Source organism: Neodiprion virginianus, chromosome 2 (assembly GCF_021901495.1).
Source record: "Neodiprion virginianus isolate iyNeoVirg1 chromosome 2, iyNeoVirg1.1, whole genome shotgun sequence".
Taxonomy (NCBI): Eukaryota; Metazoa; Arthropoda; class Insecta; order Hymenoptera; family Diprionidae; genus Neodiprion; species Neodiprion virginianus.
In genome coordinates this window covers 30,627,914-30,654,790 of record NC_060878.1, presented here as the reverse complement: position 1 = coordinate 30,654,790, position 26,877 = coordinate 30,627,914, and the positions used below count along the sequence as shown (strand labels likewise).

The 26,877-nt window shown below is 35.7% G+C and overlaps 5 protein-coding genes and 1 pseudogene across 8 annotated transcripts in view; 3 read left to right on the top strand and 3 right to left on the bottom strand.

Annotated features, from left to right (window-relative positions):
• Positions 1-176: 176 nt before the first annotated feature.
• On the bottom strand, positions 177-1,593 carry LOC124298805 (heat shock factor-binding protein 1). Its single transcript, XM_046751318.1, has 3 exons — positions 1,075-1,593; positions 832-898; positions 177-433 (listed from the first exon to the last, which is right to left on the bottom strand). The coding sequence occupies exons 1-3, from the start codon at positions 1,171-1,173 to the stop codon at positions 345-347; spliced, it is 255 nt and encodes an 84-aa protein (XP_046607274.1). The 5' UTR covers positions 1,174-1,593; the 3' UTR covers positions 177-344.
• An 868-nt stretch (positions 1,594-2,461) lies between these two features.
• On the top strand, positions 2,462-6,344 carry LOC124298800 (phospholipase A2 group XV-like). Its single transcript, XM_046751305.1, has 7 exons — positions 2,462-2,862; positions 3,050-3,192; positions 3,303-3,537; positions 3,628-3,855; positions 4,929-5,100; positions 5,177-5,299; positions 5,391-6,344. The coding sequence occupies exons 1-7, from the start codon at positions 2,760-2,762 to the stop codon at positions 5,599-5,601; spliced, it is 1,215 nt and encodes a 404-aa protein (XP_046607261.1). The 5' UTR covers positions 2,462-2,759; the 3' UTR covers positions 5,602-6,344.
• A 943-nt stretch (positions 6,345-7,287) lies between these two features.
• LOC124297797 (uncharacterized) lies at positions 7,288-8,446 on the bottom strand (the record flags this gene model as incomplete). The annotated part of the gene is made up of 2 exons (XM_046749112.1): positions 7,288-8,017; positions 8,187-8,446. Coding segments are annotated over 2 exons (612 nt in total), but the record flags the coding sequence as incomplete, so codon positions are not given.
• Positions 8,447-8,727: 281 nt separating this feature from the next.
• On the top strand, positions 8,728-13,793 carry LOC124298582 (radial spoke head 10 homolog B-like; annotated as a pseudogene).
• On the bottom strand, positions 13,793-19,933 carry LOC124298574 (CDK5 and ABL1 enzyme substrate 2). Of its 2 annotated transcripts, XM_046750757.1 has the most exons (11): positions 19,799-19,933; positions 19,030-19,473; positions 17,830-18,213; positions 17,624-17,747; positions 17,394-17,521; positions 16,874-16,912; positions 15,514-15,599; positions 15,318-15,418; positions 15,110-15,216; positions 14,802-15,006; positions 13,793-14,641 (listed from the first exon to the last, which is right to left on the bottom strand). In XM_046750757.1, exons 2-11 carry the CDS (start codon positions 19,461-19,463, stop codon positions 14,501-14,503), a joined length of 1,749 nt encoding a protein of 582 aa, XP_046606713.1. In that variant the 5' UTR covers positions 19,464-19,473; positions 19,799-19,933; the 3' UTR covers positions 13,793-14,500. The 2 variants fall into 2 exon arrangements, with proteins under 2 accessions (XP_046606713.1, XP_046606714.1); XM_046750758.1 differs by lacking the exons at positions 16,874-16,912; positions 19,799-19,933.
• Positions 19,934-22,057: 2,124 nt separating this feature from the next.
• Positions 22,058-26,877, top strand: part of LOC124298572 (E3 ubiquitin-protein ligase MIB1) — a 247,776-nt gene continuing 242,956 nt past the window's right edge. For all 3 annotated transcript variants that reach the window (XM_046750754.1, XM_046750753.1, XM_046750752.1), the window contains exons 1-8: positions 22,058-22,271; positions 22,515-22,862; positions 23,042-23,242; positions 23,384-23,503; positions 23,871-24,200; positions 24,515-24,662; positions 24,795-25,036; positions 25,187-25,384. In XM_046750754.1, coding sequence (XP_046606710.1) covers positions 22,170-22,271; positions 22,515-22,862; positions 23,042-23,242; positions 23,384-23,503; positions 23,871-24,200; positions 24,515-24,662; positions 24,795-25,036; positions 25,187-25,384 — 1,689 coding nt within the window. In that variant the 5' untranslated portion in view covers positions 22,058-22,169. The remainder of the gene's footprint in view (positions 22,272-22,514; positions 22,863-23,041; positions 23,243-23,383; positions 23,504-23,870; positions 24,201-24,514; positions 24,663-24,794; positions 25,037-25,186; positions 25,385-26,877) is intronic.

Sequence of the window (26,877 nt, the reverse complement as noted above, 5' to 3'; positions counted from 1 at the left end):
AAGTATTCTTATAATTTATTTTTTTCTTTTACTTGAGCATTGTAATCCCATGCGGGAATCTATGATTTTAATTTTATAACTGCTATACATTGATTGTAATCTAGTTAAATTATGGAAATGCTAATGCTAAGTGATATAAGCTTTTCTTGTTGTTTGGTAAGTTTTATGTATCATTGTAGTAAAAAAACAGTGCATTTATTCGTATGTTTTAAAATACAACATCGTTTTCTATGCCAGCTGTACTTCTGACAAATAAATTTGCATTGTCACGCATATGCATTGAAGACGATTGTGTTTGGTGTATTATTGGTTAAGATTTCAACTCTTGTAGTTTCAGCTTCAGCTCACTTGTCCGGACCCTCGACACCAGCCTGGGTCATTAGATCAGCGATATTCTTCTCGAGATCGTCTATCCTGTTTCCCATTTCATCTAGTATATCTTCATTAAGGAATAATATTCAATAATGAACTGAACGACATAAACAGTCTGTTACCACTGAAATTTTGGTGTTTACTTACATATTTAAAATTTTAATTATTCGCTATGTATATTGAAATGGGAATCTAGTCAAAATGCTGGTTCTCTTGATGTGAAAATCTGGCAACGAGCATAACAGTACAGCATTATATTACAAGTTCCAAAATTTGTGCAAAGATGCTCAGTTTTCTACCTTTTCTTAAGCTTACAGAAAACCTAAAACAAAAGGTTTTCAACTGACCTATGTTGTGGTTATTAGAAAATTATACAATTACACTTGCGATTTTTTCAATGCATGAGGAATAGCTTGAATGTTGTCACTAAGTAACAATACTATGTACAAGAAAGGATATTTCTTCCGATGATCTGATCTGACATGGTCTGAAATTTGTTCTGCATTCGCTGAAGCAGCGCCTGTACCTAAATAACATCAACATAGGATTGATTAGCGATAGAGACGAGTTACCGCGATCCTTGATACTTTTGTTTGTGTACATTCATATTTGTTCGTTTGCAAAATCTGAGTAGTACCAAACAGAGAAATATTGAACTAAACAACAAAGATTTGGCAGTGCTGATATTTTTAGGTTACGTACATATTCGGTGAGTTCCTGCATGTTTTTTGGCTCAGTGTTATTACCGACAGCGTAATTCTCGTCGTCTTCGGTTTTTTGCTCCTGCTTGACGTCAGCCATGTTGTTTAAACAAACTTTTCCGTGTTTTTTATAACCTAGCGAACCCCGCAACGAGACGGAACGTAGATGCGTTTTACGTTCCGCACACTGACGATATGCTTTCCCAGTGCTTCCGTATCGCTCGTCAAACAATATCAGACGAGTCCGCGTGCGTATCCGTCGGTAAGAGTCATGAAGGAATGGTCGCACTTGTCAGATGCGAGATGCATAACGACGGAAAAACGACGTTACAGGGAAAGAACGCATGCGTCGATTTAACCGTAATAAAAGAGCGGATCGCGTGGGTGATAGTTGGAGAAAGGCACGATCTGAGAAGCCTAATCTTTGCAGGCGATTGATCAAACAAACTCCGTTATGCCGGCTATCAGTGAAACGCACTGATCGCAAGTTGTATGCGTATTCGTTACAGATTATACGGTCGAGAATCACGCAATTCACAATTGAACGGAATAAACAGCAAAGATAAGTGATTAGTAATGCCCTTGGTAATACCCGCGATAAGCGAGATACAACGCGCCAAACCATATTCAATTTTTAACAAGGAAGAACTTGTTCATTATCACGTATAAGAATGGAAACTGGAAGATTTAATATTCTTGTTAACTCCATTCTACCACAATCCGCAGATGGTCTTACGAAAATTTGAATTCCGTGTATTACTTAATGTCTTTCCGTTTAACGTTGAATCAGCTATTAAATTTTACGCCGTCGTACGTATCCATTTACAACAACATCGTTACAGAAATAATAGGGCAGAAATCAATATTACTGATATGAACACGTTACCGAGATTTACGTATCTAGCGTACACATGCAAGGTTTGAAAATGGTGAACGATATAGATTTCTTGACGGCCTTGTGAGTCAATGCCTTGTGTTTGCGAATAATAATTCGAATCCTCAAACCACTGCCTCTGGCATGTTTCGCAATTGGCGGCAACAACTTTATTTATAGTTACGCGTGTGCGCAATTGCTTGTCAAAAATGTCATGTGTTTTGGAGCTACCAGCTGAAGCCTCGCGTTCGTTGGTTTATAGAAAAATTTACAATTGCGCACGTTTCTATTACGACATCTTTCTGATGTTGCAAAAGAAAATATCGATAACATGCCGATAACGCATCCTCGTAATCTGTCATCGTCATTCGATCAATAACAATTAAGGCATCGATACACATGCGCATATTTCGTGGCATACAAAAGCACATGGTGTCATTTCTGTCAGATATCACGTGACTCCGTGTCGACCTATCGGATTGGCCGACTGTTCTAGCTGAACGTATTTTATTGGTTCATCACGCTCGACCTTCAATGTCGGTGCTCTATGAGTTAGCGCATTGAATGTTGAATAAATTTACTCATTTCACCAGCGTGCTCACAGTTCAGTGATTCGCAGTGTGCGTTCGACGCTTAAAACACGAATTAGCCATACTCCAAAATTAAGCTTCGTTATTTAAACACGGTTGGTTTCATTGTTATTAGTAGTGTTGATTCCACGGACATTCGTGACAGCAAGTATAAGGAAGAAAAATAAAACGGAAATAGTGCGACAATAATATCGGGCTTAAAATCGCTCAGGCTTGCGAAAAATGCGCTTCAGATCGATAATATTCATCGTTTTGTTCTCTTGCTGCATCCAAGGGGAAGCAGGATGGCAGAAAAAAACCAAAGAAAGATCACCGGTGATACTGAGTACGTAATAATATCCACGAGTAAAAATAGTCTTTCTCTGTATCCCAGAATTGAGACGAAAATCTTGTTTTTTTCTTTTACTCTTCACTCCCTTGCTGTTTATATACCTCGTAAGTCCTTGGATTTCAACAGAACTGTCGATTTTGAAAATCGTGCTTTACAAGCGAAGCTAAATATTTTTTCACAGTTCCGGGAGATGGCGGAAGCCAGGTCGAAGCAAAGCTCAACAAGTCAAGCACAATTCATTATGCTTGTGAGAAAACATCGAACGATTATTTCAATATTTGGCTCAATTTAGAACTCCTGGTGCCATATGCGATAGGATGCTGGGTATGACTTTGTCAAAATTTAACAATTAAAAATCGAGCATACACTTATATATCATTGTGAGGGAACTTAGGTACTCGTGCGATAATGAATTGGTAATGGTAAATTTTTAGATCGACAACATGGTCCTGAACTATGATAACGTTACAAGAACCACATATAATCAGCCAGGAGTTGATATTCGAATACCTGGCTGGGGCGATCCATTTGTCGTCGAATATCTGGATCCCAGCAAAGCATTTCCTGGCTCGTATTTCAGGGACATTGGAAATATGCTGGTCGACAATTTGGGGTATATTAGAAACGTTTCATTACGCGGAGCACCCTACGATTTTAGAAAAGCACCCAGTGAGTATAATAGGTTTTATAAGTAGTTAAATGCTGGATAATATCGGCACAAATGTTTGTCTCAATACGAATTTGGGCCCTATTTTTCAGACGAGAATCAAGACTTTTTTGTTAAACTAAAAACTCTCGTGGAAGAAACTTATATAATGAACAATAATCAGCCTGTAACGCTACTCGCTCATAGCATGGGTTGTCCAATGACCTTACTATTCCTACAGCAACAGAGTCAGAAGTGGAAAAACAAGTACATCGAATCTATGATTACTTTGGCAGGCGTTTGGGGTGGATCGGTCAAAGCTGTCAAAGTTTTTGCAATCGGTAAGTTGAGCTGTAGAACAAATCTGACCGAGATTAACTATTGAACTGATTCATTTATTTACTCAAAGGTGCAAAGAATAACATCATGACTGTCATTTTGTGTCCTGGCTTCAATAATTGTTTTCAGTTGTTTTTTTTTCTTTGCATTCTAATCTTACAAAGAAAAAGAGCTGTCGTAGTACTAGAGGTTAATAATTATCCACAATACAAGCCTATTCACTTATCACACATATTGAACATTTGCTGAGTAATGCTCCAAAACAATTATTTGTCTCCAGTCAACAATGCATCGCAAGAATTTACACACAATGGGAACATGACTATAAGAAAACTATTGAATATGTTTGATTCTATCATGGAATAATTTCTAACAAAGTTGAAGTTACTAACTTCGATAACATAAGGCATTTGTAGGGTAACTTGATATTTCAAAACTTTAGGACTGATTAAAATTCAGTAAACCGCACTTAATAAAGTATAAATTGCCCATATGATGAAAACTCAATTCCTTCAATGTTGTTCCAAAGCAGTAAAATAGTTATTTCGTCAATGTTTTGTTGCGTTATCATTACTAAATTTGATCTCGTGATTTTTCTTCTTGTTTACGTCCTCTTCACGACAACGTATAGAATAAACTGTAACATTTTTTTTTATCATTCAAAATAAACAGAAACAAAATATTCTTGAGATACATTTCTTAACTTTTGTAATGGCCACATAATTTTTGATAACCTCCAATGTATTTGCAAAACCTGTTACTGCATTTGAATAACGAAAATACTCCTAATAAATATTAATTAATTGATTCATACATCTAGCGCATGTGAAGATGCACATTCTAAACTGAAAAGTAATATCAGTATCGCAGTTTTCTTAAAAAAAGTTCATATCAACGACTTATGATTTTAGAGAGAATAGTTTCGTTTTTTATTTGTTCATTTCCTCTCAAACTAAATAGTGGACTATACTGCCCTGAAATACTTGTTTCTTGGTCAATACAATGTTTTCTTTCTGGAAGTTGAAAGTGTAACTTTTTTAGCAGTTTCTTTATTTCGTCATTCTGTTCGTTACAGGTGACAATTTGGGTACCTATTTTCTGCGTGAAAGCGTACTGAGAGAAGAACAAATCACAAACCCCAGTCTAGGATGGTTACTACCTTCAAAATTGTTCTGGAAAGAGACGGAGGTTTTGGTTCAAACAGCTACTAAAAATTACACTCTTGCCGATTTACAGCAATATCTAATGTGAGATAAGGTTCTTTTTCAAAAACTGAAAAATATTTCTGTGATTCTGTGATTTATCATTCCTCAATGTTTTTAGAGACATAAATGTACCAAATGGCTGGGAGTTTCGTAAAGATACCGAAAAGTATCAGCTCCAGTTCACAGCACCTGGAGTAACGGTTCATTGCTTGCATGGATCAAAAGTGGGAACAGTCGAAAAGTAAGTTTTGCATCTTGACTGTTTTGAGTAAGGATTTTCTGCAAAAAACACTGCAGAAAATGTAACTTCAAATTTGCTCGTAATATTCCAGACTATCGTACGGAGATCTAAGTGATTACCCTAAGCTTGTTTTGGGAGATGGCGATGGAACAGTAAATTCTCGCAGCCTGGAGGGCTGTTTACATTGGCAGGATAAGCAAAAGCAAAAAATATATCACAAGGAGTTTCCAAAAGTTGACCACATGCAAATACTAAAAAATGTTGATATATTGAACTATATATCGAATGTTCTCAAAGTTTGATATTTTGCTCGTTAATATTAAATCCTAAAAAAATGCTAAAATTTATAATTATGTGTTTATTTAAATAATTTGTGATAAGTTACTGATTTTTACAAAATAAGTTCATGTTCTCAAGGATTCTTATTTAACTACAATACTTTAATTTCTATTGTTTTTATTTCGAGACAATTTTAAGAATATTTTGAGAAATTCTCTTGTTAAATACTGGTAATTAAGTTATAGCATACTGCTTCTGTGTAGACGGTCAAAGTGCTTGTTGATATGCTCGATTTACTCAAAAGAATCACCACGTGAACATAACAACAGCATGTAAAATTTGCTCTGTGCGTTCCTACATGTAAATATAAATATTAGATTTTTCACAGTTTGTTCGAAGTTATAACAATATCTGTCCTCCAATTTAGTGTAACCGTAACTACATCAATATGCGTTTTAAACAATTTTCCACTTCCAAGTTACCAATTATATTAGCATGGATTTCATTGTGATAAAATCTATCTACCCTAGACCAAGATTTGTATAGAATTATTTTGTTTGTACAGAACCGTGTCATACTAGATACCCTTATTTATGGGTTGGGAAATTGTGAATGTTAAAATAAGATTTAATTTTAAATTCGAAATAGATGCTCTCTAAATCGTATTTATTTATTACATATGTGTATATAAAAATTACTTTACTGTGATTGCACGTAATTATACACAGTTTGTGATATTATGGTTGTATAAAAAAAGATATTTAGATCCTATGCTATTTTCTTTCTACATTCATCAAATGCTACTGATTATCATTAATTAATCTTGATAAGAAACTTTGTAGCTAAAATTATGTCTAAGTAGAAATGGCAAACACACGTGTCCAAAATTGCAATCTTATCTAACTCAATGATCTGTATTGCAAAATTGATCTCTTCTCAACATACGAGTCAATACAATCGCTTTTTTCTCCTCGGGAAAAGTGTTTCTGAAATTGGTTAAGAAAAAAAGAAACGAAAAGGTAGGGTAGACTATCTTGATAAGAAGTAGAATGTTTGTACCAGGCCGATATTAGCGTGGAACTATAAATCCCCTTATCAGAACTGTGTGATATCCCCATATTGAGCGCCGCTCAAATTTCACTGAGATAAATGGAATTTGCTTACAGTGCACGATTCTTGGCACTAATGCTATGAGTTTTAGATACGCAATGAGAATTTTTAGATTAACACTGAACTCAATACCCATTGAAGAATTGATTAAGTAGTATCTGTTATTACTAATTGTAAGCAAACATCTCTAATTGTGATTCAAATGGGAATGAATATCCAATTTAATTAATTATGCTTACTAATGAACAGCGATATATTGCTTTATATTGATTTGTTTAGCACCAGAAGAGTGTAACTCAGTTTGAATTCAACTGATATAGCAATATACATATACACACAATATATTTTTATTTTATATGCACGTCCAATAACACATTTGTGGCTGTAAAAAAAATTCTGGTTCGAGCATTAAGTTTGACTGTTCATTTTATATGTAGATAGCAGGGCTACGCATTATTTATATGCATCTATTTAATAATATGGCGCATTCCACGATAACTCCGAAAGTAACTAACGAACACCAGTTTTCAATTTTTTTTAGCGGAATTGGAAAACCGGATACTCTTAGGGCCAACTATCCTGTAAAATGAAAATTATTACCGGATAAGTTAGGGTACGGATGAAATTATAGTTTCTTGCAATTACCGACTTATTTACAACTAGCCGACCCGTCTTAAATTAAGTACTGAAGAAACCAATTGTATTTCATATATTTGAGCATGGGTATGCATGTATAGACTTGGTATTGCAAATGAGACGTATATTTCGTATTTATTCTGTACGACGGTTCTATCGTGTACAATTATGTTCATCGTCGTGCTATTTAAGGGTCGGATGTCCACGCGCTTTTCGAATAATCTTACTGTAAATATTCGTGACTTTTTAAATCATTCAGAAATGTATAATAATGAAATATCCCGCAACAATAGTCGCGTATGCATTACTGCTATTATGCCAAATAATAATCCCTGTAGAACTCAAAATTTAGCTTTATGTAGTGCAAGTTTACAAGGTTCTGTAAATTTTCCAATAATGGGATCGTACGACCGATAACGTTCCATTTTCATAATGGCAATTTTGTTATGCATTTCCATTCCCTGATCGTAAAACATTTCATTACAATTACGCTCAGTAAGACCTTCATCTGCATAGGACAGTGTACGTCTGTAAAAAAGCCACGGCTTATCTTCGGGTGGATCTGGCCTTGGCTTCATAGGAAAATGAAGGCGATACTCAATCTGTGATGTGGTTCGATAATCTGTACAGCCGTAATTGTATGGATATAGTTTACACATAGATGATTCCAGCACATCCTTTCGTTCATCATCACTGAAACAGGCAGAATTCATTTTCTCGATACCTCAGTGGTTTATTTAATTATGGCCAATCGTACCAGATACCTATTTATAACAGGATTTTGAAACTCCATAGGTTTATTCAGATGTAGCAGTCAAAAATGTTTATCAAGCGTAATCTAAGTTGTACAACCATTTCATACTCAGCTGTTAAACTGAAGGAGAACATGTTCAAAGTACTTCTGTGTGGATAAACGGTAATATAATCATCTTTCAAATTTATCTCTTCCAGTTTTTTATGGGTCTCTGATAATCCAATTTCTTCACTCTCCGGACCCAGTCGCCGATATGTGGATGTATGCAAATTTCCATTAGGTGGCTTAAAATCCGTGTTATCTCGTGGTTCTGCAAGTGCTAGTGATTGCCTGTTCACAGATTGATTCGAAAAAATCTCTACATACGAAATTTATGATCAGTTTGTAACTTACCAACCGTAACGCAACACTTTTGGATTGCCTGTACTTGATCTAGGAATCTCTAGCGATTCAATCAATATTGGTTTCTCTTTTTTGTCGAGGGGAAACACTGACTGCAATTAAATATATTGACCACGAATAATGTAATTTATTATTTTCATTCTACATCACCAGTAATAGGATTAATCCAGAAATGGATAATCAATTATGTCACTAAGTAATCTCACATTAATGCTGTTTTGTCTAGACATGATCCCGGACAGCTTAGTGCCTGCACATATATTATCAAAACAATTATTACAATCACAATTTTAGAGAAAATTCACATATTATTTGTAAACATGACAAGACATGTTGAAAATGTATCGTAAAATATGATCCACGTGTATGGATTTTTTTTTGTTTCAGTTTAATCAATATTCAGATTTTTGTGGCATTTATTTGTTTTGGGAGTGGAAATACATTAGACAAGATCAGTCATTAGCAATACGAAATATGAGTTACGATGGACAGAATCTAGGAACTACCTCTGCTAAAAAGGCGAGCGAAGAATTCAAGGAATCTATATCATCTCACAATATGTCAAAATTGTTATCATCGGAAGATATTCAGACAGATATTCGGAGCTGTTACAGTTCCGAAGATGAATTTGTCTACCTCTTGTATAATGATATCACCCAAATTTTGATGACAAAGTAATGGAAGCAAGTTGACAATGTTATATAATTGTGATTACTGTAACTGAGATACATTTTTTTAGCTGGCATGGAACTAGTTTCCAAGAGCAGATGGTTACGGGAAGGTACTCTCAGATGACGATGCGATGTGACAAGAATCATAAGGTGGCTGGTGCAAAAAATTTGTCCCAATTCAGCGCAGCAAGTCACGCTAAGGTATTGCATACAGCCAAAATTTGTCAAATTTTATTTCCTCCTGAATAGAAGAGCTCTAATAAGAGAAAAACGAAGCCGAACATTCAATTTTTGGCGGAATTCTCAGCAAGAAACAAAGCATAGGATCCTTTCAGGAATCCAAGTGCCAAGGGTTCAATTCAGCAGATTGGATGACACTACAAGATGAATATGTTCAAGTGGAATTTCCAAATAAGAATACATACACAGGCCGTGTATGTCGCAAACAGATGGAAGGAGACGGTACATATCGATGGAGATCAGGAGAAACTTACAAGGTACTATTAAATCAGTAGTGTATATGTGGTGACGGTAAGGTGAGTTTGTAAATTCGAAATAAGATTGTCGGTTCGCATTGTCCACAGGGAGGATTTGAACAAAATTTAATTGAAGGTAAGGGCAGAATCGAATGGAATAACCAGAGCTGGTACGAAGGGGAATTCCACAACGGTTATCGTCACGGTACTGGAACTTTTGTGTCAAATGATTATGGACGTTTTTACACTGGTCAGTGGTACATGGGTCGAAAACACGGAAATGGGTAAGTTGTATTTTTGAATATTCATGCCCTACAAGTGATCACGCCGTTAGAACATTGTATCTATATTGATGTAACACTAACTTATAATTTTTGGCTTGTATTACAGCTATTGTCGTTACAACAAAGAAGATGACTATTATGAAGGAGATTGGAATATGGATCAAAGACACGGGACTGGTTACCGTGTTTATGCAAATGGCACTCGATACATTGGGCAATGGGAAGGCGGAGAGCGACATGGAGTGGGAACAATGGTTTGGTCTAATGGGGATGTATATCGAGGTGACTGGGAAAATGGAATGATGACTGGGTAACACCTACATTGAGTTCTACCGAGGAGTTTCAATATGCCCTAAAACAAATGTGTGCGATTCTCTTAATCTTATTCCTTCACAATTTAGCTACGGAGAATATGTATGGAATGGATTTTTGAACAAGTCACTTTCTTGGCCTCAAGAAAATTCCTATATGGGAGACTGGCTAAATGGAATGAAACATGGCAAAGGTATCATTAGCAAAAACATGCACCTTATGCTATTTTATATCATTTCTCATATTTAGGTGTTTTGAAACTCAAGTCAGTGGGTGGTGCAAAGTATTCTGGTGGCTGGTACATGGATAAAAAACACGGGTATGGTATGATCATCGGTAAGTTCTGAAAATAGTTAGTTAACACATTTTCGTTTATGACCTGGGGTGCCACACTAATTAACACAACCTTCTGATTGCTTTCAAGGCAATAGCGGTGGTGTCACTGAAGCGGATCCTCTATTTCTCAATGATGTATTAACACCGTTGGATACCGATGCGACTTATTTAACAAATACAATTTCTGATCATGATCCCGAAGTAGACCTTGAAAAAAATCGAGACCTATCTGAGTATTAAAGTTTACAGTCTTTCCAAATTATTGTGCTGATTACATCCAATTTACTCGAAAGAGTTGATTTTTAAACGGTTACATTATGCTGCAGGACTGACCCCAAACCATCTTCAGTAAAACATAAACAGCCCAGGAAAACCACCATTGTGGAGCCACTACAATGTCCATCTGTGTGGTTTCACATTCAGAGATTATTGCAACCAAAAATTGAGCCTCGCTCTCCGTCTATCACGTCATCTATTATGATTCGTTCAGGAAAGTGTCACATGTGTAGCAGTGAATCTGAGTGTACTTGTCTTTATGATTCTCCAGGTAAGTTATTCGGCTAAAATTGATAAAATATTTAAGTATCAGTAGTATTTTTGTATCTGTACCCATAAGATAATGTTTCTCAAAAAAGTACCTACCTTATACACATACCTGTAGAAAATCTGCGAGAAAGCAATTCTACAGAGACATCAGAGATGATATCCTCCTTCTTTCGATACAATACTTCGAGTACATCATCAAAGTTGTGTAAACATCCTGAAAAGTTCACAGAGGAAGAAGACTCAATAGAACAGACGGAGGAGCAATATGAGACATGCTGGGTTCACAAATGTATAGCAAGACACATACTTCGATTGCGTAAAATATATAGGCTGTATGCGGAATTGTACTGTTCAGAAAAAGGAGTGACGCATCGTTTATCAATGGGTAAAATTGCGCTCTGGCAGCTCATGAGAGACTGTAACATCCATGCAAGAGGCATCAGCTTGATACAATTTGAACGATACATTGGTCAGTTGAATGCTCTGATTTTGCATTATTTGTTCAATAAATGATAACTCTGACTTTAATGCGATTTTTGCACTTTCTGACACAGCTCTCAATAAATCAGCATTTATCGATCAGGTATATTACCCTTTTGAAAGGATAGAGTTTTATCAATTCCTACATGCGCTACTTGAGTTTTCTTGGCATATTTACACAAAAGAAGGTGATATAGAAACGGAAGCTGTACGTGGAAGATTAGCTGGAGGATTGCATAAGCTCCTAATTGAAGATATTTTTCCAAATGCTGGAAAGCACGTTGGTCAGTATGGCCAGTAACTATTATTTCATATCAGTGAAATAGCAAAGTAAATTGTGTGACCTAATTATAGGAAATGTTTCAACTGTCTACCGAGATCTGTTTCCGATTTATTCCGTTTATCAGTTATATTGTGATGTTGGCGTGCCGCACACAGCCAAAAAATTTCTCCAAGCCACATGCATCGCTAAAGGTGATTTATTTTTTATTGAAGAATACAGTTGTTATGATTCATTTCGTTTGTGACTCTTCAACTGCCCTCTTAATATCATAGTATTACTGAATTGGGAATACGATTCAGTATAAACCACCAAAGAATATTCAATCATTCTGCAACATAATGAAGAGATTGTGGTTTCTTTCAAAGACTTGAATAGAAGTGTTCTATAATTATTATAAACTAGTATTTTATTCATAAGTAATTCCATTATCATCTACCTTATCAGTGGAAAATTAAAATTATTATAGGTTCCAGCGATCCGAAACCATTACCTTGGCCCAAACCAAAGATGACTGCGATTCCGTCATACTTCGTTAATGGAATAAACGTTGTTACTGTTGGAGAAAAACTGAGCTATATTCCAGCAGGAAAGCCTAATCTACAATCACACTCTACTGAACGTGTATTAAATTATGAAGACGATTTAGGTAAGGTGCCAGTGATCAAGACGTTGAGAATGGCATTCACACAGGCATTCATACATGTGTTATAGCTCACGAATTATTTGCCTTGAGACACATTGGAGCTCGAAAAATGATTTCAATTATGGCCACAATTTGCCCAGGGATAAAGGATCAGGAAACTGATATGATCATTAATATGGATTATGAGGTAAGTACGATTGGTTTGGACAGATAACTTATTGTTGGAGAAACGTGAAGGTTTACGAAGAATACATGGTAATTATAATCCACTTGATGTTACAGCTCTCCTTTCTTGAGTTCTATGAAATATTATTAGAGGCTGCAAAAGTTTTGATCTACGAGAAGAAGGTAGCGATGCAAGAAGAGGCCTGTAGGGTAACAGCAAATGCAAGTGCAGCAATGGAATTACTGAATCATTCACAGATTTTAGAACCTACCGAAACGAAACATAAGTCGTCGAAAACTTCCAAATACAAGAAAAAGTGACTTCATGGAAAATTTAAAGCCTTCAGTGACATTTAAATCTCTCTAATGAGATTGATTAAATTTATAGAAAAACGTGTACGTGAAAGAGGAGCAGTAACTTCAGTTTTCCAATTTATTCACATAAGTACAAGTTACTCTACAAAACTTACGTCTTAAAATATGATACATATCCAGAATGCCAGGAAATGATAAAATGTAAGTACTATACATGATAAATATCCAGAAAAACGATAAATCAATAATTACAATCAATTAGTGGTAAATTTAAGAGTAATATTAGACATCAACAACAGACTAGAACGCATGCTTAAAAAAAATCGTTACCACGCATTCTCACGTGGAGCGAACTTGCATAGTATTACGTTCACTGACGTTATTACACGTCATTTTGGCATAAAAATTACAGTTGAACTATCTGTAATTCCACCGTTCTTTCATGTCAAATCGTTTTTCCATTTCTATATCAAAATAAATAACAACGTGTACATAATATATAATATAAGTATGATCTGTTAAAACTTCAATCGAAACATGGCACTGATAATTGTTAGTGTTTTTTTTCACTATCCAGAACCGTGAATATCACATTCATCTAGTAATCAATTATAAAGGATTATGACTGGAAACCATATTCAAGTTTGAACGTTATTTTTTATAGATACTCGTAGATGTTTATGAGAACATACGCTACTCAAGGTATCTATAGCGAATAACAAATCGGTGATAAACTGTCGGATTTTTAAAAATATGTACGTAGTTTATACCTACCACAAGTTAAGATGCTTTCATTTTTTCTTAACAGAAACAGCTAAATTACAGAAGAAATTTTTTTGCAAATTTTCATGAGCTTATTGAAAATCCAACAATTTTCAACGTTAAACGCATTAAAATTTCTTATAAAGGTAATATCTAATGAACAGTAGACATTTCGTTTCTTATACATATATATATAAAACTGTTCAATTTCCAAGTATCTAGACCTTTAGACTACATATTACGTACTGAGTATAAAGTTATTGACTAAAGAGCATATGCCTCATCTCAGAAATAAGTACTCTGTTTTTTCTTCTTGATATTAATTTGTTGGTAATCGAAGTGTTACCCATCGCAGGTCAATAAGCAGGTACTTTTATCGTGATAATATGAATAATGAAGAAATTTAAGTGAACTGTCGTATAAGGTTGGCGACAAAGCAAGGTAAGTTGAACTTGCGAGTTGTACAATTAGCCTTAGCTAAAATGCAGAAGATTAACATTTAAATGTTACATAGTATACAAAGAATAAAGAGCTACCTTACTTACTTAGCACCGGATTTAAGTTAAACCCACTTCACGGATTATCATTCTGTTTAAATCATAATTTGATCACTTCTCGAATTTTCTACTTACAATTATTACCGAAACATTAGAAAATTCGCAAAATGCATTGTAGTTAAAGCTCTGTTTAGTTTTACGAAGAAAATGTTCGTGGCCGGTGTACTAATACCAATGGTATAGGAGAAGGTCAGGACTCATACATGAGGCGCTGATAATGTGGGAAAACCTCCCACGTAGGCAAATGCAAACCAAATTCTAATGCCACTAGTACAGCAAACTCCGACGTTATCAGTTCCTTGCGATTCAAACGGAACACACTTTCTATTCTCTGTGGAAAAAAAAAAAAAAAATGTACATACAAGCAGTTATAAATCTTCAAAGCTTGGTTATCATCGAACATGTGAGCTTAAAATAGACTCTCATCTTATCTCTAGGAATCACAGTTCAATAAACGCAGCTGTTCAGTTACACATAGACTAATGTTATACCTCGATCAAAGATTTCAAAACGTCACCCTTCACGTCATTGAGCTTTGCTGCAAGCAGTAGACATGCTCCAGCACAGAGTTTTCTTGTCTGCTTAGTCACAACGTTACGAAGAATTAGTTTCTCAAAGTATACATATGCTGTAGCTACAGTCAGTAAATCCAGGCCATATTCGAACTTGCATATCTTCCTCATCTCACGTTTTAAACTACAAATTATACATAAATAAACATAAAAAATGTTTATGAGTTTACCCAAGTATTTTGTTATCAAAATTATCATATTATAAAATACCCATATACTGGTCTTACCTTCTAAGTTTACTCAGTGTTAATGGTATGTGAGGGAACTTTTCTCTAAACTTATCGTTGAGTTCTTTCTTAAGATCAGATGGTCTAACATAATCTATCACTGATGTCTGCAAAAATTAAATACACAAAATACAATTGTGTAGTTAATATTCATTTTAATGGCCGCAATTTGGAGTCTGACGAACAATCTACCAATGCAAATATTTACCATGTATGACGTAAATGTAAGTAGCGTACGATGTTTGCCTGCGATTAACTCTGGGTCGTCTAACAAATTTGGATTGTACGGCATATCTTCCCATTCATAAGCTAAAATTGAAAACAAATTATAGCCAGGCAATGATTTGAATAATTTTGATGGTTTGCACAAATTTAATATGTCAACTTCCATTTTATGTATTTACCTTTCGTATCTGCATTGTAAGATAGCGGGGGTGACGCAGGAATGATGTGCGATGGTCGATGTATAGCAGTATCATGAGATAAGCACCTGAAATAAAAAATCTTGATGAATTGATCTGAATTATGTTTTGTACGAAAATTTATAGTAAAGCTCTCTTATTCCCAATATTAAATCAAGTAGAAGATATAACAATCTTACAATTCATGATAACATCAGTTATCGTAAATTGTAAGATGTAAATAGGTGATAATTATACTTCGTGAATACTGATTGCAATCAACTTCACAGTAATCTTCATAAGCCATTTGGTATTTTGGATAATTCTAGCATAGGTAAGCAATTGTTTGTTATCTTTTGCAAGAACGGGATTATCAGTGGTTATAAGCTACTTACCCAGGCTAACTTAATATTTTAGGTGGTAGAGATTGGGTACAGAGAATTAATTTGGGAGCAAGGATTGGCAAGTTGATTTCCACAAATAAACCAATGTCTTCTCCATCTGTGTAAAAACAGATGATAATCGCGATGACATCGTTTTTTACATCTCAGACATAGATTCATTTCTTCGAGACTATAGACATTGATATCTAATTATAATAGGAGAAAATGAACACTCTCCAAGTACTGTGCAGCATTAAAGTACATGAACGAGAAAACAGTGAGTACTTTTGGATTCAGTTTTGACAAGATTATGTTAAGAATAGTAAGAATTCATCATGCGGTTTACAAGAGACACGACTAAAGGTAATTCATCACACAGTACATGATTGCAAGGAGGCACATATTAATAGTAGTAGTATGGAAGCATGAAAGTTTGATTTTATGATTGAATGTAAAATAGAAGTATCCTGTCTTATTAAGTGATTCGCAGAATGTGAAAATCGAAACTCTTGTCTAGTTGCTTTTCTAATGACGACAGTTTGACTTGCCGACTTATTTAAATTGATAGGTGCATTCGCCTAATTCATTGTATTGGATATGAATAAATACCAATAACTTCATGGTTAGTATCCTACACATAATTGTGATTGTAAATGATGCTGTGCATTGACGATTAATATTATTATCATTAGGAGCTTTTACTTTGGAACATATTAAATTATGAATTTCAATTGCATATTTTTGAATGGCTAAATTTCTTTGAATTTATATTTCAAATGCGGAAAGATGAGAGTGAGATTTATAAAATCCTCGATATCGAAAGATAAGTTTATAGAATGAGACAAGGAATATTAATAATATGGTTTTCAGATTTCAAAATATCGCTTTCCAGGGTTAGTTATTCGAAATTGAAAATATAAAAAAAGTTGATCTACAATACAAATCATCTACTCGTGATGCTTAGTATTTTGAAGTTTTACCATTGTTTACAATCCACGTTCCAAGTTATAGTTTGTGTCCTGTAACAAGATTTATGATAGAGAACGTACATTCAGATCACGCTTCGATTGATTCAGAAACTTAGATATTAGCATCTTCATAGAAGTCAGTTTACTTATCGAGATTTAAAAAGTACCGAACCCTCACTCTGGTCCTCCCCATTGTCCATCGTACAACATTAGCAAAGAAAGCTTTGACATTCCTATGTTGGAATGAAGTGAGCGTGAAGAAAATGATGATCACTTCATAAATTCATTTAAAATAACGAAAACATTGAAGTTACGACTGAAGAACAAATGAAAGTGTTGCAAGTTGATGAAAGTAATGTGGATGTTTTCTACCAATCACTATTTTATTGCTCAATACAAGAAGCATCATGAAATTTATTTTTTCATTCTCAACAAGAACAAAGTCAAGCAAAACAGGCTTAAATTGAAAACAGACACGAAGCATTTTTAGGTATTTGCAGGCACAAGATCTTTCTTCCTTCTCTAGTCATACCTTGCTGCCACAGTGTGCTTAGCTGGAACTGTGTGCATAAGCTCTATGGCTTCATTATCATTTCCAAAGCCCTTGCGATCCTTAGAAAACTGCCTTGATGGTATCAGAAGTTGTCCATAAGATATCTCCTGAAAAAAAAATTTGTTACATTAAATACTGGTGTTTCTTGTTTATTGAAAGAATAAAAGTTGGAAATTAAAGTCTATGACACTGATAACACTCATAAATACCTGACCATCTTTGCCCCGCTCTATACCTAACAAACCAAATGGGTCTAACGTATCATTGATAGCTGAAAGGGGTCTTGGACCTGAAGTATTTCTCCTACGCCCAGGATCTTTTCGAAGTTCAGACCTATAAAGTGTGGAAGACCGTAGATATATTCTATGGGGTATATATGTACTTTGTGATTAAAGCTCTTGCAAGTTCTGTTTACCAGCCAGTGCGAGGTCCTTTATTGTATGGAAGGGCAGAGAAAACAAGGAATGGGACCTTCTTAGCGGACACCAAGATGAGTCGATCGTCTCCAAATTTATGGCCAATAAAAGGTCGCTGCATCATGCGTAGCTCTTTTGTGACTTCAGGTATGATGTTATTATTGGAACAGTTAGACAAGACATTGTTGATTGCTTTTGATTTTGATCTAGATGACTGTGATATAGACTTCGAACGTAGAGAGCCGATACTTTCGCTGCTACTATTGTGATGATGCTTAATGTCTTCTGAAAGTGTTGATGTTTGATGAATGATTCTCTTTCTGTGCTGCAAGGATCCAATACGTCTTTCAGGAAGTGAGTATTCACTACTTGTTGTTTCAGTACTGGAAGTTAATTGAATAAATTAGTAATACAACATTGAATAGTAAGATAAACAATCATGACATACATTTTGTGTTTTGGATTCAGACTTGTATGTATACAAATGTTATCAACCCGTTTGAAGGTAAATATATATTTTTTTAATATTCTTTACATAGTGTCACTTCAGATGTATTGACTATTTGTTAACAACTAAATTACAGAAAGTTACGTCTGTTGCCTATCAGTAATACGAAATAGGTCATTTAACATGAAAATGTGGAAAGGTCATCTAATAATAAGATCTTGCTCCATAGAAATATAGATTGGCATAAGGCCATCCTGTAATGTATGTCTAAGCTTTTCAACAATTGGTGAATAATTTCATTATACACGAATAAGATTGCTATTCATAGAATTGAATAATAAACGAACAATCGTTGCCAAGCTCACATAGATTTTAATGACCCAGATCAAATTAATCCCATTCAACGGGTGCTGAGAGCATTATCTCTCTGTGAGCAATTACGATAAGAACTTTAAAGTTCACAGAGATTGAATGCTTAGTGATAAACATCAAATGTTGGTTAATTAGTGTTCTCTGATGATAACAGACTGTATGTCTCGTCTGAAAAACAATTGCGCAACATATCGACTGCTTCATTATTGTCTCTGTGTAGTCGAACCTTTTTACAATTATTATGTAACAATATACGCATGCCCAAGTCAATTGTATGAAAAGTTGGTCTTGGATTTATTGGAGCCACTCAGACCTCAAAATGATAGCAAAAAAAAAAGTGAATCTATGTATGGTAATTGTTGTTGTTGAATTTTCTTACCGATCTCTGAAAGGACCATGAACTCCAGGTGGCAAATGAACAAAAGTTGCTGCTCGTTCCTGGTCTACGAATGCCGCAGTGGCAAGTTTGGCTGGAGTTAAAGGGCCCTCAGAGTCCGAACTAAAAGAGTGCTGCTCATGAACTTTACGAACCGGCGGAGAATTTGTCACAGGATTTATTTTGCGAGCAACCATCAACGGCTCTATTGATAAGCCATCGATACCCTCATATGCCGATGTTTCAAGGTCGTTTTGATGGATAGTGTTTCCATGGTCATGGTGAGTGTCGCTCAGTGTCCTACGGTGGAAGATTGAGTTCCGCGTTAGGATAGCGAGCTTTGTATCCCTGTGACTTCCATCGAGGGATATGTTAGAGAGAAATGTGAGAGCGGCGAGCCTTCGACGGGAATGATTCTTCTTTAAGGATGTTGCCATTCCACACAAACTGAAAAGTAATTGCAAGAAACGCGAAATTTATGGTCAGGGTGAGTAGGTGGGGCGAGAAGGCGGTGAGATACGCTCCTCGAGTGGATTATTGCCCTGGATGGGCGGTAGGGACAGCCGAGTCACAAATGTGTAGCGATTACGTCGGAGATATGTAAACTAAGATCAAAATTGGTCGTCATTGCGCGCACATTTAGTCCTAACATTGGATAAAATACTAGCACCACACAAGTCGAAACTTGAACACGCAAAGCCTCGCATTTTCATCGGATTATTCGAGTACACAATTCTTATTTCAATCTACGCAATCACTCATGTTGTCCTACCTCGCAAAAATTGGAACTGAATGGAGCCGCGGTGAGTGGCATGAAAATAGCTATTTGTACAGTTCTTTTGTTTTGCATCAGTGCAACCAACAAACAAATACGGTCATTAAAATCACAGATGAAAATTCCCTATTCTTCTCAATAAGTCAATTGTTTCACATCTCTCTAACGACTGTGTTCGTCATCGGTGAGGAAAGAGTTTGAGCAATTCATTTCTGTTTACTCGATTAGAATTTTCAACTACGTATACTTACGTCGGTAATAATTTGTTTTGTTGATGATTTCAACATCACCACAAGCATTAGCTAAGCAACAGGACAATTACAAGCGGTGTGCTCTCACATGAATAGAAATTTTTGCACTATTATAGTTTGTAATCATATTTTTTAACCAATAATGTATCTTAGAGTATAGATATATGTTTCTGCGTGATTGCTGCAGTGTTGTTTAATTTCTGCTTGGTTTCGATTTGAATAGGTAATTAGATGTTAACAATTTATTTGGGTATTAATTGGTGGTTGTATGGTCCGCAAAGTTCAAAATGGGCTCCCGAACAATCGGAAAAGAATAGAAACGGATTGAGAATTTCAATACGATCTATTCCGATTTCTTTATCCAAACGGATGTTTCGTATTCTTTGAAAAGAATTAATTCGGATAGAAGAAATTGAATCGGATTGATAATTGCCATTCCTTATTCTAAATAAATAATTGAACCGAACAAGCTATTAGAGGTGGGATTGTCGCGAATATGACGGGATAGGAAAGAACAGATAAAATCTCATAGTCTCATTGGAATAACTCATGCTTAATTCGGAAACTTGAAGAAATGGGATTCATAATTCTGGTAATCGTTCCGTTTCTATTCTTTTCCGATTGCTGGGTCAATAATCACGCTGAATTTTTTTCACTTTGACTAATACTGTTTTATCTGTGGTAAAAATTCAGTAGGAAGCAGACAGAAGCATGCACGAAACATGATAACAGAAACGTTTATAAAAACAGGAAGCGTACAGCATTACGAACATTTTCATACGGTTTTATGCGCTTTTTCCTGCGACTTTTTCTATTCTTCAATGATGGACTTTTTATTCAAAACAGGTAGTCAAGCCAAATCAAGTATAAAGCTTACTTTCTGCTCAAAATCCTGCTTCATTATATAATTAACCCATGTTCTTTATGAGCGATAATTTAAAATAATAATCAATATTTAATTTAGTTCAACAAAAATAGACCACAAATTTATTCGTTGTTTAATACAGAACATCTTTTGACACATATGTTTACGACAATACGATGGAGAAAATTCGATTTTATAACATGGAAATCACGTGAATAGTTTCGTCTCTCTCGTATGAGTATAAGTAAAAGTGAGATACTCAAAGATTCAAAAACACTGAATTCCATGATACGCATTGAAGTTATACTGAAGATAAAATGTGAAAAATGTCAATAATGATATACTTATATCAAGAAAATTATAAAGTTGTTTAGCCTTGACACGTAAAACTAACTGTGTTTGCGTTCTGTCAATTAGGCCGCGCCTGTGGAGTGAACAGACCTATTTAAATATTTTATAAATAACTGAAAAGGATGATATGTTTTTCACATATCATATTTAAAATTTGTTTTTCACGGAATTGTAACATTTCAAATTACAGATCTCAAGGGTTTGACTTTATTCGCTGACGCAAGAATTAAAGACATGATTATCCCTGGGAAAATTTTCGTGAGAAGTAGTCTGCCGGTAAGTGTACCTGGGTATTCTTTTCATTATGGCCCCGCAGCCAAAAGAGGCCGTGTTAGCGATCCGGTAACTTCTTTATGATTGGCAGAAACCGTTTAAAACGCAATGCCATAATACAAAACCCCGTTAGAATAACCATCTTTATAGCAGTCTTTAGTAGACGCTGCATTGGAATGATGTATATCTGTTATTTTCATGTGTACGTTTCGATGTGATTCAATATTACTCAAATATCATATGTATTATTTTGTGAATCGGCATGCCTACAATAAATTCGATAAAATTATCGTATCGCATAAAATGTTGACTAAAGATATCTTCAGTCAACGTACGGAGTCAATGCGTTTAAAAAGGTTTAATCTTCGCTAGTTGTGTAACTAGCGGGAGAAGTGGTTAAGTAATAAGATGCAGTTTCCACTTTCAGCCGCGAGCACGCTGCGGTCACTGAACGTCTAGTTTTTTCCATGGCGTTAGGTTCTTGATTCCCTGAAGTTGTTCCGTTGAATTGGTGTCGTTGTGTCGTTGTTTTGACATTAGTCCAAGATGGCGGTACAATCCCTCGAAGATTCGTGAGAAATAACTATTGCATTTAGAAAACTATCGTTAATTAATTTGTCAATGAAAAATGGAGGCTGGTGCGAGTACCGGGACTCGCACAACGCGATTTATGATGGAAGGAGTTGGTGCCAGAGTCATTCGTGGTCCGGAATGGAAATGGGGGAAACAGGTTAGGTTAACCCACAACGTCGTCCTGTATTTTACAATTATATCTTCCTCATGAATTTCTGATATTTCTTTACTATAATTTTGTGGGATTCCGCATATTTTTATCCGTTTTGTATTCTTGCATACTGTTTTAACAACCGATATAACGTCAATTAGTTCTGAATTACGACGTGTGTGTGTGTCAATCATTGTAGATTTGAATATCTCGTATTAAAGTTCTGAGCATTTTTTTTCTCACCTTTAGGATGGCGGCGAAGGCCACGTTGGAACTGTTCGTAATTTCGAATCCCCGGAGGAAGTTGTTGTCGTTTGGGATAACGGAACTGCAGCAAATTATCGATGCTCAGGAGCATTTGATCTGCGTATACTAGATTCAGCTCCAACAGGCGTCAAGCATGATGGCACTATGTGTGACACCTGTCGCCAACAGCCTATTTTTGGCATCAGATGGAAATGTGCAGAGTGCGGTAACTACGATTTATGCTCCATTTGTTATCACGGAGACAAACATCACCTGAGACACAGGTTTTATCGAATTGCAACCCCAGGCAGTGAGAGAGTCTTGTTGGAGCCAAGACGGAAGAGTAAAAAGGTAATTTAATAGCTGACAGATAGTTTGTTTAGGTGTAGAATGAAACAATTGCAAACTAAATTTAAGTAAATATTTCTTGCTCGCTCGTAAGAGATTGTAACTTGGTAGCACATTTTCAGTGTGTTCAAAGTAGCTATGACTAATAATCCCAACGTGTTATCATTGTTTGACCATCGTAGATTGCAATCCGTGGAATTTTCCCTGGTGCCAGAGTTGTAAGAGGTGTTGACTGGCAATGGGAGGATCAGGATGGTGGTAATGGTCGTAGAGGCAAAGTTGCTGAGATGCAAGATTGGTCTGCCGCTAGTCCTAGATCGGCTGCCTATGTTGTTTGGGATAATGGAGCTAAAAATCTTTACCGTGTTGGATTTGAGGGAATGGTTGGTTCACACTTACACCGAATGATGCTAATTTTTCGAATCGTTTTATGTTATACGAAAATCAGTATAAAATTCCATACTGATGTAGGAAGCAATTAACTTCAAAACTCTACTGAATCACCCAATCTTCTATGACTTTAGGCTGATCTGAAAGTGGTGAATGATGCGAAAGGACAAACTGTGTACAGGGATCATCTACCGCTTTTGGGTGAACAGGCTCCCGGTCGCACAGGTCCACATGGTCTTCAAATTGGAGATCAAGTAATTTATTCAATTGTGTTTCTAACAAACAATATCGAAATTAGTACATAACAATTTTAAAACTATGTCAATGTGGATTTATTTTTAGATCTTACTTATTTATTTTTGATTATAAGTGTCAGAAATAACTTTTGAATTAGCGTAACAAATTAATTGTGATACACTGAATAATATCCATTTATCAATTTTTCGGTATTATCCAATTTTGACATTCGTACACAGAGGACTGTCGAATAAGAAAAGTAATATTATAGTCCATTGTGTTTTAAAATTGACCGAAATCAATATAAGTGAATATATACTTTGACTTTGTTTAATGCATTGATGTATTTCAATACAAGTTTTTCTCTATTCTCTCATTGTTCAGGTGAACGTTGACTTGGAGTTGGAAATAGTGCAATCTCTGCAGCATGGTCATGGCGGTTGGACAGATGGAATGTTTGAATGTTTAGGGACGACTGGAACTGTTGTGGGAATAGATGAAGATCACGACATAGTCGTATCATACCCAAGTGGAAATCGATGGACATTCAATCCTGCAGTTTTAACCAAAGTACAGATTTCTGCGTCTGCTACTAGCTCAAGTACTGATAATCAGACCTTTGCAGTCGGAGATTTAGTGCAGATTTCTAATGATTTGGAAAAAATCAAACTCCTCCAAAGTGGACATGGCGAATGGGCCGAAGCTATGGTTCCGGTAAGACTTTCAAGTTATTATGATACGTAAAAAGTTTGACTGCATTCTACAAGTTATTGATGATTCGAATTATATTGCATCCATCTTTGCAATTTTTCGATATAATACTTGAAATAATGCTCAGTTATTCAAATGAGTTGCTTCCTTGATCAATGTACAAAATTGGAGAACCCAATCTTTACATTTACTATTCAACTCATGTACTATTCTAATTATAAAATAATTGCAGAGAATTTTACTCTCGTCTATGGTATCTACTGTACTTGCGATCATTGTCTGTTTTGGCTAACAAAGTCATTCCCATATTTTTGCAGACACTTGGAAAAGTTGGACGGGTACAGCAAATATATCACGATGGAGACCTTAAAGTTGATGTATGCAGTACTTCTTGGACGTACAACCCTCAAGCAGTTACGAAAGTAGCCAGCAGCGATGGTTGTGTACCTGGAAATACCAGCGGAGGTTAGTTTCCACATTGATAAAAAAAAGAAAAAAGGTTCATGCGTCTAGAGTCACATACAATTCATAGAATAATGCAATTACTTTATAATAGGTCTTCTATATATATTTGATTCATGTCCTTGTTATTTCTAGAACGTTTATCCGCACTTCTTAAAAAATTGTTTGAATCTCATGTCTCTGGTGACGTTAATGAAGAATTGGTAAAAACCGCTGCTAATGGGGATGCTGCCAAATGCGAAGAAAGTTTGAAGCGACCTGAAGCAGACGTGAATGGGGTCTTTGCTGGTCACACTGCACTTCAAGCTGCTAGCCAGAATGGTCACCTAGAAGTCATCAAAATTCTTCTACGTTACAAAGCAGACGTAGAAATTGAGGTATTACTGACATTAAACTTAATGTGAACCATTTAAATGGTTGTAGAAATTGAATATTTTCTAAATATCACAATGACTGATTTCATCTCGATCCATCGTCAGTTTCACCATCTTAACGGCATACACATATTCAATGTATCGTCATTTTAGGATAAAGATGGAGACAGGGCAGTTCATCACGCAGCTTTTGGCGATGAGCCTGGCGTAATGGCATTGCTGGCCGGAGCAGGAGCGGATCTTAATGCTCGCAATAAACGGCGTCAAACCGCACTTCATATAGCGGTAAATAAGGGCCATGCCGGTGTCGTACGAACGTTGCTGGAGCTCGGCTGTCATCCAAGCCTCCAGGTGAGTGAAATTTTCTTGTAATGATCGCAGGACCCCGAAAAACGTACGCATTGTGTGTTCTGTAACTATTGAATTGTCAAAAAATTCAGCCAGCGGACCTTCATTATTAGGCATTCACGAAAATCAAGTTTTCCCGCAATTGAGCGTATTGTGTTCTATCGTTAGAGCTCTCTTCTATAATATAAATCTGTCAATAAGTTTTATTTGAGTTGCATACTGCCTGCACCCCGAAATAGTACGGAATTTATATAGAGGGAAAATATCGAGAATACAAGAAGCGAAATATGTTGATCACATAATATTTCAAGGCTTGAAGTCAATACTATGAAATAATTTTTGTTTTTTCATTGTATAAACTCTTTTGAAGCATTTAACAAAGATTTCGTGAGGGGAAAGCATAATTTATCGTGATCCCATAATTTTTATAAAAATTCAAATCCCAATTCGCTCTTTCGAATGTTTTTACGAATTACAATTTTACAAATTGAAATTTTAATGAAGAACAAGTTTATCAGAACATTTTGATTTTAAAGCTCGAACGTATAACGAATTGTTTGTAAATTCATTGAAAGAATTTCTCGGTAAAAAATTTGATATTGATTTGTGAGTTCCACGTGTATATTTTATTGTTTGTATATGTCATGTAATCTTTATCCGTCCTGCAACGCTACAGTGGCTAGATGAGCATAAGTCTCTTTCATTCGGTTGTTTTCTTCATTTTGGAACATTTTTTACCTTCTTCTTTACCCCGGAGGTAGCTGAAATGAAAATTTGCACTTAGCTAGCATCGTTATGGTGAAGTGGGGGCGTGTGACGGCCACAAAAAGAGCTGGCAACACTCGCCGAGGTACGTAACGTGCTTAGTTTGGTTAATTAAAAAGTTTTCCGCGCCCTCGGAGATTAGAGCTTATTTTTTACTCTCATCAACTACCCTCACCTTTTCCTAGTACGACGACTCTCTCCACTTTCCACGTACCAAAACCATGGAAATTATTCAGTTACACGAATGTACCCCGTACATATATTCGTATGCAACGATTTCGAACAAAAAGATGTTACATGCACGAGGCCATAATTTTTTACGAATCCAATTAATTAATCATTACTTTTACATCAAAAATCTGTTTCTCGCCGAAATTTTATTTTGGCGTTGCCACTCTGATTCTCGATTTCCAAGGCTTACTCCATTATCAAAGGTTTCAAAGACATAAGGTACAAAAATATTCAACAGATTAGAGACGAGCGTGATGCTCTCGTAAGCCTTAAAATTCTCGTTCCCAATCCCTCTTTCGGAATTGCAGCGTAACACTTTAGGAGTTCTAGTAATCATTATCTTCCGAGCGTAGATCATTAGTCTGTACAAAGGAGTGTATATTATACAGAGAGACAAGTGATTGCAGATAAAAATTGGGTTGGCGATGTAACAATTTTCGCTTTTTATGTTTAAAAAAAAAAAAAAACAAAAAAAAAAACCACAATAATAATAATTGCTG